This window comes from Erithacus rubecula, assembly GCF_903797595.1.
Source record: "Erithacus rubecula genome assembly, contig: SUPER_Z_unloc_6, whole genome shotgun sequence".
NCBI lineage: Eukaryota > Metazoa > Chordata > Aves > Passeriformes > Muscicapidae > Erithacus > Erithacus rubecula.
Window position 1 is genome coordinate 296,369 of NW_027635650.1, and position 15,714 is coordinate 312,082.

Here is a 15,714-nt window from a genome sequence, read left to right on the forward strand (position 1 = left end):
ACCTCAGGAGATTCCCATGGGCTCAAACTTGTCAGTTCTCAAACTTGTCCAGGTCCCTCTGGATGGCATCCTGGCCTTCGGGTGTGTCAACAGCCCCACTCAGTTTGGGATCATCTGCAAACTTGCTGAGGGTGCACTCTATCCCTGTGTCTATGTCATTAATAAAGTTGATGCAAAAGTCTTTGCCCACTGTTATCTTCTTTAATGATATTGATTAACAGAATAGTAATGAGAATATATTTGGAGCTAAATTCTACTCATTACCCTTTCAATTCCAGTGTTCAGAGTAATTTTAATGAGCAGCTCCTTGCTGTCACTCCTTCTCTCTCTCTTTTTTTTTTTTTCCTTTTTTTTTTTTTAATAACAGAAGAAACAGAAGAGGACAAAAGCACCCACCACAGTTACTTCTTTTATACACACATGTGCACACAGTGCTGGCAACAGTTATCTTGAATTGTGAGCTATCCATCTTTACTTTGAACTGTTCTGCCTCTTAGTTAACTGCTTCAAATTTCATGTCTGTCAGTAGAAATAAACAATTTTAAAAGAGTTTCAGAAACTGTTTTGAAATTACTTCATTTAGAAGTATTTGGTACTATATTGTTAGTATGATGAAAGTGTATATTTTGAAAATACAGTTATGTGACAGCACTTCATTGTGGTTCTGCTATAAGAGACCATCCATATTGTAGTGACTTGTTTATGTAAGCCTGAGCAGATTGGCATTATTATTCTGGAGTTGGTGTCTAGCTGTATTTTTCCTCTTTATTTTCTTGTGATTCTGAAAGTTTAAAGCAATGAGTTAATGTTGAAATTAGATGATTGCATGAATTATTATTCTGGAGTCTTCCAGGTTCATGTTGCTTTTAGTTGAAATGCAAGAATTAAAGCTTTCAAGGATATCTTACTGTTCCAGTATTTACCAATTTAAAAAAATCATTGTGGAGCTGCTGCTGCAGTTGTTTCTTGAAGAGGGTGCTGTGGCCAGCAGAAATGTTCTAAAGCAATTTTTGTGTGTCTGTTACCTAGGTTTGGTGTGATTATTTTAGACTGGCCTGTTCATTGTGTTCATTGAGGAAGCTCCTCATACATCCTAGGGATGTGCATCTATCAGCCAGCACCCCTTGCATTAAAGCAGATGCTCACTTTTTTGCCCCAGTGAGTGGGAAGAAGTTCTCCTGCCTTAATGAATGGCAAAGGAATGATCATCTTTAAGCAAGCACTTATGGAAGTCATTAGGAGAAGCTACAAAATTACTGAAATAATTCTGAAGTTGCTGGATAGTAACGGGAAAACTGATGTGTTGGCTTTAAAGGACAAGGTGCAGGAAAATGAGAAAACTGAGGAACTCATGCAGAATTTTTTTTGAGTGTTCAGACAAAGCTCAGCTTTTCAGAGAAGCGGGAGGCTTAAAGAGAAGATGAGATATCGTTCTGGGTTTAGAAAAATGGCAACAAAATGTTCCCCATAAGATGGGTGTGGAATAGATACAATATGAAAATAATCAGGAAAGGAGGTTTGGCAAGTGAGAGAATTGCACAGGATGGTGCAAACTGACCTAGGTCAGGGAAGTATGGAAAGGATTCTGGAAAAGGACAACTATTTAAAATAAGTGGAAGTTTTGTCTGACTGCAAATGAAATTGAGTGCCTCAATCTATAGCAGAGAAAATGGTATCCCTTGTTTAGCAAGGAAAAGGAATATGATTCAGTTTTAGAAAGCACAGTCACGGCAGTTTTAGCAAAAAAATAAAAAAAAAAAGGTTGTGTTGTTAATAGAAAATTAGAAGTGTGTCTCTTTGTTTTCCCTTTATTTTGGTAAATTTCTTTTCATCAGTATGCAGAGAAACCTGAGGTGCTGCTGCAACCCTCATGTGAGTCCAGTTTGTATCATAACTGATATGACTTAGGGTGAATGTGTTATGATTTTACATGCTCCAATGCCAAATCCTATGGGTTTATCCTTTCACAGTATGCTTTCTATCACTTACTAAAATGTGACATTTTCTTCTCCATTCAAAACCCCCCAAATAACAAAATACACAACTCCAGGACAAAAATAAGTCCTGAAAGAATGATTGTAATGTCAGGAATAATCTACTCAGTTAATATCACCTGGAGGTCCTTTCTGGGGCTGAACCTCAGACAAAGGTGAAAGGTAGACATGTAGTTGAATTACAGACTCCTGAACTGTCTGTCCTTTGGTGGAACTCAGTGCATGACTGTGGTCAATCTGCTTTTGTCATTCTCAAGAGGGGTATGCGACAAATTAGAATGGCATATGGTAAAGATTTCCCTGTAAGATAAAGGCTTAAGGATATTGTACTATCTACTATCTACTGGTTTGTTTGGTTGCCTTCATTGAAAATCTGTTTTTGAGAGGTTTTTGTTCTTTTGTACCTTCAGATTGCTCTTCTACTTTTACTTGGAGATGTGGGCGGGGTCTCTAAGTTTGCCCTGGTGGGTCACTGTGAAGATATGTTTCCTGAACCTTGTTCTTTTGTGACAGCAGATGATTTCCCTGAGGCAGTCCAACTGTATGATGATACTATTTTGTTGTTGTAAATTAATTCAGTGCCTGAAAATTTATTAAGGTGACAGATCATCTCCCTAATGAGGAGAAAGAGGACAGTTTCACACAATACTCCCTCTGCAGAGTTCATGAAACTGTTTAGCTTGGTTTAAGGAGTTTCCACCTGGGGTGTTTTGCTGAACTTGCAGACTGTATTCAGTTATGGGAAGCCTTAACAGCAATCTTGTAGTACTCGTATTATTGAGGCCAGAACAATGATCTTCCCTAGATTAGCCACAGAGCTTCTATTCAAAGAGGTTGAACTGACGTTTTCTGGGATTTTTTTCTTGAGGAACAGACTGCACTGTGAATGCAAATGACTTAGAGTTGAGATCTCTATGGAACCTTGTGTTGTGGAAGAGTCTACTGAATCTAAGGGTAGTTTTAAAAATCTGTATAGAAATAAATTTCTAGCCTCACATCACTACTGAAATCTTCATCTTTTTTCCTTACCTATGAAAGGCTAACAGCTTTATTTTGAAAGTAAAGACTGAGGTAATGGAAACTGGAAGCCACTTTTAGCCCCAGGAAGTTGCTATCTTCCCTGCAGCAGCTTTTAAGAAGTCTAAAAGTCATTGAGGTGTACAGGTGTGATCTGGTGGTAGACAAAAGGGAAGATAGGAAATGTGAGTTGGTTTTGGATTTTTTTTTTTCTTCTGGTTAGTAATACACTTTGGGGCTTCTGCATTTTAGTTTGATCTTTAAGTGAGCTCTCGTGTTTGCTCTGTTTGTTTTTGTTTGGGTTTTTTTTAGTCAGATTTTTCTGTTACCTGGGTGTCTTGAAGTTAAATTTTCCAAGGTGTTGTCTGTTATTTTGTTTTGATTTGTTTAAATAAAAGCTGAGTGCTCTGGCCAGCTGATGCTATTTAAGTAAAGCAATCTTCAAGCTGATACACAGGTGAACACGCTGCTGTGCTTTTAATGCTGCTCATGGCTGAAGAGGTGGTTGCACTTAATATTAAACTGAATGTGTGCTTTGATTGACAGACTGCAATCCAAGCAGGCATACCAACACAAAAGTAGATGTATTACTTGCATTGAACCATAGTAGTAATGAAATCCCTGACCCTTTGTTATATCTTTGTAACACTGAATCATTTTCAAGGCAATTGTTTAGGGCACTGTCATTCCAAAAGGACAACAGTGGTGTAGGCATTACCTGTTGATAATGGTCAGTGGTTGGGCTTGATCTGTAACTTGGGGAGTGTTTTTGTCCTGTTTTTCTGGTTGTCAAAATCCTGAGTGCTCAGACTGCTGAAAACAAAGAAAAAAAAAACCCTACAAAAATGCACACACACAAAAATCAAAACAAAAACAAACAAAACCCCCCCACACACAAACAAAAAATCAAACAAAAACAGAGAAAAGCCAGAAAACAGATTATGTGCATGGGATAAAAGGAGAGTGGTGTCCAATGACCAGGAGAGGATACTGCCATTTTTGTGATCGGATCTGCTGAGCTGTCCATGCCACTTTACCCTGGTCTCCCCTGAGATTTTGAGATGGGTTAGGCAGCCTGCTGGAGATCAAATGGTGGATGGTGATGGCACTTGCTGCCTGGTGGTCTTTCTGGAGGCTGTTCTCCTGTCCTTTCTCAGTGCCTAGGCAGGAGGCTGTCTCAGCTGGGCTCACTGACAGCCCTCCTGTGATCCATCCCCATGGCACAGGATATCCTGTGAATGCAGCTCTGGTAGTGCTTCTGCAGATCTGCTACAAAATTCTGTTCTGCTGCATAAAACCAAAGCGTGAGGTCATGAGAGAAGGTTTAGTACCAGCCAGTTCTGGGGTTTGGGCCAGCCAACTCAACTATCCATTGTAGTTTCCTGTTTATTTATTATTGATGTCATTTTTTGATGACAGTGAAACATTTAAAACACTATGTTACTCTTGTTGCTGGTCTCCTTCCCTTTCCTTCCCTCCCTCCTAAGCTTTAATGATGTTTTGTTTAGCCAGTTTCTGTGTTGTTCATTTATTGTGTCAGGTTGGAAAAGGATCCTTTTTAAAAATTGCTCTGGATGTGTTTGTGCTCAAACAGAGCAGTGCTTCATCAACAGCAGGAGTTCTGTGAGCAGAGGTGGTTGGATAGAAATTGATGCCGTTGGATTAATATTCTCAGACTGTAAAAAAATTTCTGATCTCTTAAACAATATCTGCTAGGAATTAGCATTTAATGTCAAAGTGAGTTACGTATAGACAACTGCAAAGGAATTACTAGGTCCATAGGGCATTCCTCTGCAGGGACAGGGTTTTGATGGAAAAATGTTTCTAGATATAAACTGATTTTCAGTTGTGGTTTAGATAAATATATGTGTTGTGTTTTGGGTATGAGGTATTATTTATACAAGCATATTTTATTCTGTATAGTTATTGCCTGTCTTTGGTGCATATGTAAGAGCTTTTGCTTCTATATAGCATGCTAGTCCAACAGCAGCATGAAAAATTCACCTTGTTTCCTGTGAGGGTCTCAATTTCTTCTACAGAAGTGAACAAATAAGCTCAGTTTTGTTGTGCCTTCAGTCTGTCTTTGATCTTTATTCTTAAACTTAAAATTCTGGACCATTTCTTAGGGCTGGTTGTGACTTCTGTTAATTTTGTAATTTTTGTCACTTAATACTGGGAAAGGGCAGAGTCAGATATGTTTTATTCTGGGCTTTGGTTATGTTTTGTTTTCATTTCAGCATTTGCAAGGTACAGATTTCCTATTGTTGTGTCTGAACCTTTTCATATGTTAGCAAATTCCATGCTATTTTTCTAGACAGTGAAGTTAGACCCAAAGAAATGTCTGGCTTTACTGGCAGGAACTGTTTCCAGGGGGGTTGGTGGTGCAGCCAGCACAGGAAAGGTGGTGAGCTTGTCCCTTGTTTCTGGCACTCCCCTTCCAGACTTCCACGACCCCTCAACAATAGTTCACAAATCCATTTTCAGAGTGCATTTATTAATTTTTATGAAGAGCTTCCAAATGGGTGATAAGCTATAGCTCTGCTATTTTTTTCAAGCAGTCTGGCCAGTGTTTAGAAACAGAAGGAAGGCTTTGGGGGTAGGCATATTTGTAGAACTGGTCTTCACTGGGATGGAGGTAAGAGCAGTTTTAACTTGTGCATTTTATCGGTAGTTGCACCAGTTTGATAGAGAACCACTGAGAGATTCCAAGTCAGAACTACAATTTAACAGGAAAAATGGAAATAAAGGTGGAAAACACTGGCTTAAACTGTCAGTCAGAATACAGCCTGACATCTTGTTGGTCAGGGTGGTGATAGCAGTCCAATTAAATGGTGGATGTGCTTCTGTTCAAGTGGTGATCGTGAAGTAAAGTCTGGTCCTTCTCCAGTGATGTTTGTTGAGCTCTTGTCATCTGGGAATCCAGTGGTAAATGCTCTTGTGTTCCAAACCTCATATTATATCCAGGCAGGAAGGCCTGGTTCCTCCCCCTGGGCGGAGCATCTCACAATGGGATGATGTAAATTTTTGAGCCATGCAGCAAGACCTTGATGACCCATTAACAGAAGATGTCCCTGGGAGGGAGTCATCAGGGATGTGTCATGGAAAAGATAAAGAAAGCTGCTTTTAACTGTTTATGAAAATAGAATACATACTAGATAGAATACATACTTTTGTTGCATCTTACATTGTACCTAAGACAGTAGTTGTTCTAAAGGTCTGCTGATTAGTTGCAATCACTACTATTGAACATGTTTAGTCAGTGCCATATACTAGATCTATTTCAGTACTTGATGCCATGGTAATAGATAGTGACTGTGATCACACTCTTTATCCTGCTTTCTGGAGAGGGGTGTCAGGTAACAGAGTCAGGCTGATACCAACCAATGTACAGAATTTGCTCTGTAAAATATGCGTACTCAAGCACACCCTATCAGCAAAGTTTGACTAGGACTGTTAATTTTGTGCTAGCTTCCAAACTGTTAGTACATCTGCTGAGGCATCAGAAATTTGATGGGGAGATAATAGGGAGTCTCATTAAGTGGAAAAAAAATTGCTCACTGTTGTTCAGAAGAATCTTAGGGCAAGTGTACAACAATGGGCTGTACCAACTGTCTGGAAATCTCTTTTATTTCTTTTCTGGTTCTTTTGCCCAATACTGAATCACAGCTATTACCTTCTTGCAGCTCTTTTAAGTACTGATGAGAGTGCAGGGGATTGTCCTCATTTGCATATACAGCACCACATGGAACAGAGAGAGGGCAGAATAAGAAGGAAATTGTAAAGATCATAACACTTCCACTGAGGAATATACTAAATGCAGGTAGTTCAGCTCAGTGCACACACCGAGATACCTGCATTAAATATATTCCTCTAAACAGCTTAAATTAGTTTGGCTTGTCCTTATGCCTTAGTGGCATCCCAGTTTTTGGTGAAGTAAGATCAAGGGATCTTTAGCTATGTCCCCACCAGCCAGCAAGAAGGAAACACAGACTTTCTTAGGCATTGTGGTTTTTTGAAGGATTCATATTCCACAGAAGAGTGAGATTGTAAACCCTCTCTATCAGGTGACATGGAAGAAGAATGATTTCAAGATGGATCCTGAACAACAACAAGCTTTTGAACAGATTAAACAGTAGATTGTTCATGCTGTAGCCCTTGGACCAGTCAGGATGGAACAGGAAGTAAAAAGTGTGCCCTACACCACAGTCAGGGAGAATGGACCTCCCTGGAGTCTATCGTAAGTACCTGGAGAGACTCAAGGACAGCCCTTGGGATTCTGAAGTCAGCAATAAAAAGGATCCAAGGCATCCTACACTCTGGCTGAAGAAGCATATCTGGCAGCTTATGTAGGGGATCAATCTGCTTCAGAAATCATTGGCACAAAAAGTATAGCTTCTCCTGGCACCCTGGCTACCCAGTGCTGTACTGGATATTCAAAGAGAAAGTCCCTTCAACACTTCATGCCAGTGATGCTACGTGGAGTAAGTGGGTTGCACTTGATCACACAGCAAACTCAAATAGGAAATCCTAATCACCAGAAGTCATCATGGACTGGTACAAAAGCAAAAATTTCAGATTATCATCAGAAGAGATGGAGGAAGTAGGGGTGGCATGTGCTGAGAAGACCTTACCATACAATCAGCTACCTGAAAATGAGATGTTGGCAGTTTGTGCCACATCTTAAGGATATACCAAAAATGAAAAGCTGCTGTACAGAGTCCTATATGGCAAGTTGTGAAGTGTGATGGATCAAGTCAGTTTGCAGAACTTGAAGCCATTCAGCTGGATTTGGATATAGCTGAATAAGAGAAGTGACCAGTGCTCTACCTCTGTACTGATTCATGGATGGTGGCAAATGCTCTGTGAGGGTGGCTGAAATGATGGAAAAATGACAATTGGCAGCACAGAGGGAAGCATATCTGGACTTTTGAATTATGGCAAGGCATCTCTGCCTAGGTCGAGGAGTTGCTGTAAAAGTGTGTAGATGCACATGCACCCAAGAGTCAGGTTTGTGAAGAGCACTGCAACAGCAGACAGGTGCATGAACTGACAAAGTTGAAGTGCCTCAGGTGGATCTGGACTGGCAAAAAGATTTGCTTCTGGCTCAGTGGGCCCATGATGCCTCTGATGATGCAACACAGAGATGGACTTGTAATCCAGGGCTGGATCTAACCATGGACAGCATCTCTCAGGTTATTCATGACTGTAACACGTGCGCTGCCATCAAACAGGCCAAGCGGGTGAAGCCCCTCTGGTATGGGGGGCGATGGTCCAAATATAAGTATGGAGAGGCCTGGCAGATTGACTATATCACACTGCCTCAGACCCGCCAGGGCAAGCGCTACGTGCTGACCATGGTGGAAGCCACCACTGGATGGTTGGAGACCTACGCTGTGCCCCACGCCACTGCTCGGAATACCATCCTGGGCCTGGAAAAGCAAGTCCTCTGGAGGCATGGCACCCCTGAGAGAATTGAGTCAGATAATGGGAGTTATTTCAGTAATAGACACCTGGTCCAGAGAACACAGGATTGAGTGGGTTTGCCATGCACCAGTCTGTGAAAATTGAACAGTGCAGTGGATTTCCATAAACTATATTAAAATGGGTAGTGGGACCTTCAAACATTGGCATCAAGGTTTAGCAAAGGCCACCTGGCTGGTTAACACTAGAGGCTCTAGTATTAGAGGCCCTATGATTTGAACTAGCCCAGGCTAATCCAAACCTCCATGGTAGAAAGGGATAAAGTTGCAGTAGTGCATATGAGAAATGTGTAAGGAAGACAATTTGGATTAGTGCTGTCTCAAGAAAAGGCAAACCCATCCATGGGATTCTTTTTGTTGAAGGACCTGAGTGCACTTGGTGGGTAATGCAGAGGGATGGGTACATGGTATGTACCACAAAAGGATTTGCTTTTTGAATAAGAAGAGTATGCAATGCTGAATTAAATAATACTGCTTGCTGGATGACACTGCCACTATATGCCACAACTACCAAGGACAATGAAAATGGATGCTCCAGATACACCAGATGTGAGCTCTTCATAGAGCCCACAGTCATGAACACAAGAGACATCTTGGAGGGATGGCCATTGACTATGGAAATGATACCTGGGTCTGTGTGTATCTGTGTATGTGTGTGTGTAAAGTTGGAAGGTATAGAAATGGGGCATGATGTAGATGGCATAGAATAAGGGGTGCATAGGGCTTCTTTTTTGGCCAGGACAGAGTTATTTTCTCACAGCAGCCATGAGGGGTCAGAACTTAGAGCCCTGTAGGCATGCCTAGGTGCTTGTTCTATGCCACACACTTCACCACAGGAGGCTGGAAATAAGGGAATCTTGCTTCCAAGAAAGAGGGGAGGCTTGCAGTCTGGAAGAAAAACACAGGCACAGAGGGTCTGTGAACACATGATTCATTGTCTCAGGGGCAGCATGGCACCAGGTCAGCCTTTGAGCACTTTTGCATGTAAATCACTTTCTTTATAAATACTTATTAGTATTGTTGCTTTTACTGTTCATATTCTTACCTCATTGCCGCTTCCAGTAAATTGTTCTTATCTCAACTCAGGACAGCAGTTGTGCTACTTATCTCTCCAACAAGTAGTAAAATGAAATGCTAAGCAGGACAAGTCATTGTTCTTGTTCTTCCCTGGACGATGGTGTTAATTTTTCTTTATGACTGGTGAGGCTGCCATGGTGGGTTAATTCATTTATTTGCTGAATGAATAAACTGCAGGCAGGATTGTTTAGTGAAGGCTGCCAGAGGTGAGTGATGCCAAAACAATACTTTCAGATGGCAGAAATTCAGATGTGACATCAGGAAGTGTGTAATTTGTGTAAGACCTTTTTCATGCTTTCTCACCTTTTTTATGTGCTGTTCAAATGTTTTATTTTCTTTGATAAGTTTACAGGACCTATACATCAATTAGTACTTTACACTGTAAGTTGGACAGACTTCAGATTTTTTTTTCTTAGTTTTTCAGTTTTGGTATTTTTTTTCTTTATGATGGTCCCTAGTAAAAATTTTTGTTTTCTCTCTTTTTTGTTTGACAAACAGGATTCTAAGCATACCTTTGGTTTTGGTTTAGACAGTATTCCATAAAATCAGCTTCAACTGTAATTTTTTTCCCACTTCCGTTATCTAAAAGTGGCAGCATTTCAGGATTAAGAGAAAATATTTTAAAAGAAACTAATAATAACCGTGGTAAAGTAGGTGAAGTGGAACTTTTAAAAGCATGTCATGAGAGGAACAGGAAAAATGTCTTTTTAAATCTTATTTAAGTTACAGTTGCAACAGGTCACAAGACATCGATGAGATATGTTGGTTGAGGATTTTCAGGCTGTTGATAGAGTTTTACTGAAAATCACTCTCAAGATGCAGAAGCTTCCCTAAGTCAGAATTCCAAGTTTGTGCGGTTTCCCTCATCTGTCCATAGAAAAATTAGTGAATTTCAGAAAATTAATTCAACTCTCATTTTTGAAAGAAAACAGGAAGCCTAAACATTGCATTTGTTCTTTTACTTTGTGAAAATTGTCTTGGAGAGAGGCTATGTCTCCATTTTCTGTTCTCCCCATGAGTATAGGAGAAGAAATTTGGAGCAGGGAGTGGAAATAATAAAAGATTACTAGCAAGAACTGAGTAGGAAAGAATAGGAGTCACTGGAAAGCTATATAAAGATGGAAAAAGTGATCCTAGAGCTTGGAAGATGAGACAGCTACATGTGACGTAAGGCATGTGGGGATGTGTTGAAATGTGAAGCAAGCATTTCAAGATGATGCTTTTTAAGAAGGAGAAATAATTTCCACAGTGGCATGCAAATGCTGAGTTTAAATTAACAAGACAAAAAAAAAAAAAAACATAACTGAATCAGAAAAGCATGTGGAGCATAACTTTCCTGCAACACTTATCTGTTCTTTCTTGGCTTGCTAAGTGTTGCCTTTGAAAAAATGAACTTATGGCCAGGAAAGTTACTGGCATAGTCTGTGTAACTATAGCATGGCCTCAGTTTAAAAATACCACTGAAGTTTGGAGTAATTTCTGATATGTTTATTGGATGCTGATTGCACTTTACACAAGTAGATTTCTGCCTGACTTGCAGAATAGGAAGTAATAGATTAAGACAGTGGTAGGTGTCTCTCCAAAATCCTTTCTGTGGTGACTAATTTATGGGTTGTGTTGTATATGTCTGGTCTGGCTAAGGGGAAAAGCTAGCAGTAGTCTTAGTGTAGAATTTTTTAATGGGATTAATATCTTGGACATTTACAGGGATTTCTCCCTCTACATTTTTGTTTTCTTTGCACATGAGTAGAAAAAGAAAAGAGCATATCTGTGGAAGCTGGACTGATCTTGATAAACTTGATAAGTATGGAGATAACTTTATTCTGTTGAATAAGCTGATTAAATTTTACAGTTCAGTGTATTCATAAACTCCAAATCTGTTACTTCCTGGAAAAAATGGGTGTCATTTTTTTAAGTCATAATGTGTAAGTTGTTTTTCTTAACAAAGAAATAAAGTTTATGTGATCACTGAATGGAGGGAATAAATATATCCTGAATTCCAGCAAGTAATTCTGTGAATATTCTTTTGTGGCGATTTTTTTTTTTTCTTTTGTTGTGGGGGACATAAATGTCAGCACAATTCCAGTGTTCTTCAGGTGACCATATTTCCTTGCAATAGCAAAGCAATTTGTGCCTTAGCTTACTTGCTAATTTCAGTTTGTGTGAGTTCTAGTTTGTCTTGTAAAACGATTTTTTTTCCTGTTCTGGATCAAATTACAGTATGCCTTTTGAAACTTCTCCTCTATTGTGAGTGGTTATGTCAGCAAGTGGTGCTGTACAAACTCAGACTGGTTTTGCAGCAGTCCAGGGTCTTGTGTCTTGACTGCCTACCCAATTTTCTTATTCTCAACAGGTTTTTTTTTCCTTTCCCATTAGGAACAAATGTCAGTATGACTAGAGTCTGAGGAAGGGCTTCTGTGTTCCTAGCAAGAGCTTGCTGGTGCAGAGGAGCAGTGCAAGGATAGCAGGGGCGTTTTGAGCCACCATGGATATCCCCACTGATTTGGTGCCATTGTCCATGTCCCAGCCTGAGGGGATTGAGGTGAGTAGATATGGGAGTTTCAGTTTCATTTGCCAGGCATAATGGAAGCTATTAGCAGCTTCTCTGAAGAGAACATCACTTCTTGGCTGGGCTCATTCCCTTCTCACTAAAACTCAATTCATACAAAACCAGCACAGTAGACCATGATGAAACTCTAGCAAGTCTCATCTTCAGCTCATTCTTATCTCCTCATTGAATCCTAGCTTCTTCTCCTGTCTCATTTTGAGTCATCAGGGGAATTTTCTGGAAATACTATAATAAGGACACTCATCACTTACTGAGAGTATTTTTATACTTTGACACACGACATTGCTGTGATATACCACCATTTGTAGAAGAAAATATATGGCAAAATATGATTCCATGTAAGTGATCACTCCACTACAGCTTGATTTTTACTGTGTTTAATAAATACAAAATAGAGGCTGTAATGTGGATAACTTGGAATAATACCAAAGGAACCTTCACGTTCAGTGTTATCAGAAAAGTTTTAAGTGAAAAGCAGTAATAAAATTAACACATTTAGCATTACTAACATCTTAATCTTGCTTTCATGAAACCACTGTGTGTCTCAGACCCATTTATAAAAGTGATATCTTAGCTTCATGTACTGAACACCAAATACTTGAGTATCTTAATAAAGTAAAAACTACAAACAGAAAAAGAGATGGTCATAACAGTGAAGATTTCATTTCAGCAAAGCATTTTGAAAGTCCTTTTGACTTCATAGAGACTCAAGTGCCTGTTACAACTTAAAACATTTAAGGATGTGTGTTGTGTCTTTTACTGGAAAAGACACCAAAATAATTAAGGTAATTATCAGAAAATTGGATATCCAATATTTATTTTGCTTATTTTTTGTTATTGTTGTTTGTTGTAGATTCTTTAACTCATAAAACTACAGCTCTCAGCAACATGCACTGAGAAGTTCCATGTTTCAAAGATCCCTAGGCTCTGTGAATTTAAGAAAAAACGTGTCCACTACTGGGTGATGATGTGATATGAGCTAAATCCAAAATCTACTTTTGAGAAACTTCCTAGTGCTACTCTTCTTCCTGTGTTTCAAATGGAGGACTAGTGTATTTTTGTTGCTTTTTGAGTCTCTGTTAAGGTTCCAGAAGGATTTTGTTTCTTTACAGCACAGCCGAATACTTGGTAGGAGGTGAATGCTACATACTTGTGTCCCAGGCTGCATAGCTACTGCCAGACTCCTCTCCCTTTCTGGGGACAGGTTCCTGCAGGCCATCACCAGACATTTGCACCCATGTCTTTGTAGGTTGCCTCTTCAGAGCTTTCTTTATGTATGACTATAAGGGGTTAACCTTGGCTGAGCACCAGCTGCCCATCAAGCTGCTCTATCAATCCCCTTCCCAGTGGAACAAGGAAAAGAAAAATAATATGGAGAAGAACTTGAAGGTAGAGATAAGGCAGTTTACTGGAGAAAAAATAAAAAAAGTGGAAGCTTTTGTGTGTATAAGTGAAGGGGAAAAGAAATCAATCTCTGCTTCCCATCAGTGAGTGATGCTCAGCCACTTCCCAGGAAGTAGGGCTTCAGCATGTGGAGCAGCTGCTCTGGAAGGAAAACACTGTAAAATTACTAATGCCTTCCATTCCTCCTCCTGCCTTCCCTCAGCTATTTTATCTGGAATATTGCTTTGGTCAGTTTGGCTCAGCTGGCCTGGTTGTGTCCCCTCCCAGGATGCTGCCCACCCCCAGCCCCTTTGATGGAGGGAGGAATGTTGGAGAGACAGTGCTGGTGCTGTGCCAGTGCTGTTCAGCAGCAGCTGAAACACTGGTGTGTTATCAGCACCTTTCCAACTACCTGTGCAAAGTGCAGCAGCACTTACGGGGAAATGAGCTCCTGCTCAGCCAAACCCAATATAATCTCCACCCCTTATTCCATACCATTTATGTCACACTCATATCCCATATAGTTCATACATCTTCTGACTGTTCCTTTGTACTTATTTTTCATGACTAGAACCCCATTTTACACACACAGTCATCTTAAACTACATCCTTAAACCATCTCTCTACCAAACGCATATTTTCATTAACTACTATCCCTTGTGCTTTCACAGATAGATGTTATTTTCCTGTTTCATGGCTTCCTTCATCTCTCCAGATCTCCAATCCATCAGGATGAGTGGAAAGGACAGGAGAAGTGGTACACTTGATCATTAGACACTAACACCAGCCTGGCCTAGGTTGTCACTGCATTCTTCTTGCTTCTCACAAAATCAATCTTTCATCAGTTCATGTCACTCCTGCTACTTTACTTCCTGCAACATACAACTTACACCACAGTATATTTTTGCCCCAGGATTAAATCTCCTTGAGGCACACACCATGTCTCCCCATCCTTCTGCATTACCCACCAAATCATTGCCTACCAAGTACAGCCAGAGCCTTGGGCAAAGACAATCCCACGAATGCATTTGCCTTAGTGAAGAGGAGAAACCACACTGACTTCCCCAGCCACTTCCCTGTGTAGTGCAGGGACTGTATCTCCTCCCACAGTGTGAAGGGATTTTGTTTGGGTAGGACCGGGGCAGTCAGCCCGAGGGCAGTGTTAACCAGCCAAATAGCTTCTGCTAAATGCTTCTTCCATGGCCCATTACCTAATGGTCTTAACATGGTCATCAGCAGTCCATTATACCTCTGAATCTTCCCAGGGGATCACGGATGATAAGGGATGTGTTATATCCACTCAGTGCCGTTTCTTTGCTGGGTCTTCATGAAGTTTCTTTGAAAATTAATCCCATTGTCTGATTTGGTTCCCTCTAGCAATCCACGTCACTACAAAATGCATCTCTCAAGGCCTGAGCTGGTATTCCTTCCAAGCAGAGGCAATGCTTTACAGAGTATGTTTCCAGCCAGACAGTTGTTGCCTCTACCATGCTGAGTATGTAGCTTTTCTTTGGTGTGTTTGTGGCAGTAGTCCAATGTAGCCAATTTGCCAGCCCTCACCATAATGGAAATCCAGCCACTACCCTCTGTTCCAAGGAGATTTCAGTCATGTAGTTTGCTTGACTGCAGCATGTTTTATATTTGTGTGTATCTAAGGGTTGTTGCTCAGGACAAATGCCTTCCCAAGAGGACAATAACAGCAGTTGTAGTATGAGAATGAGCAGAAGAAAATCTATCACTTTTAGAGGACTTGATGATCAGCATGGTCACCTTTCTGGTGCATTGAATAAATTCATGTATCCTGGATCTGCAGGGAGTTTTTGCTGAACAAATTCTGTCTGGAATTACATCATTAAGACTAGAAATAAATAGATGATTCTGGTTTTTGGTTAGTAATGCAGAGGTCTTCCTACATACTCAAGTTTTAGAAACTGTGCTTTGATGGGATTTGATTTGAGAGCCAAAAAGAAATTACAACAAGAAGCAAAGGAAAGACTAGTATCTCAGTATAAGAGATTATGGTAGAAAAAAATACCATTCTCTCATCCTCATATTGTAAAAGTAGGCTCAAAATTGGTATCTATATGAGAAGACTTAAATGCTTGCACAAATTCCCACAGATTGCAGTAAATCATTGTGGATATGACAGTTGATAAAAGTCTTCAATCGGATGTGAAAGAATAACATCTCCAGA

General features: G+C 40.1%; 1 protein-coding gene across 5 annotated transcripts in view; it reads left to right on the plus strand.

Moving 5' to 3' along the window:
- The window catches only part of LPAR1 (lysophosphatidic acid receptor 1), a 69,285-nt gene that overhangs the window by 12,998 nt on the left and 40,573 nt on the right, over positions 1-15,714 (plus strand). For all 5 annotated transcript variants that reach the window (XM_079331667.1, XM_079331671.1, XM_079331670.1 and 2 more), the window contains exon 2: positions 11,945-12,110. In XM_079331667.1, coding sequence (XP_079187793.1) covers positions 12,054-12,110 — 57 coding nt within the window. In that variant the 5' untranslated portion in view covers positions 11,945-12,053. The remainder of the gene's footprint in view (positions 1-11,944; positions 12,111-15,714) is intronic.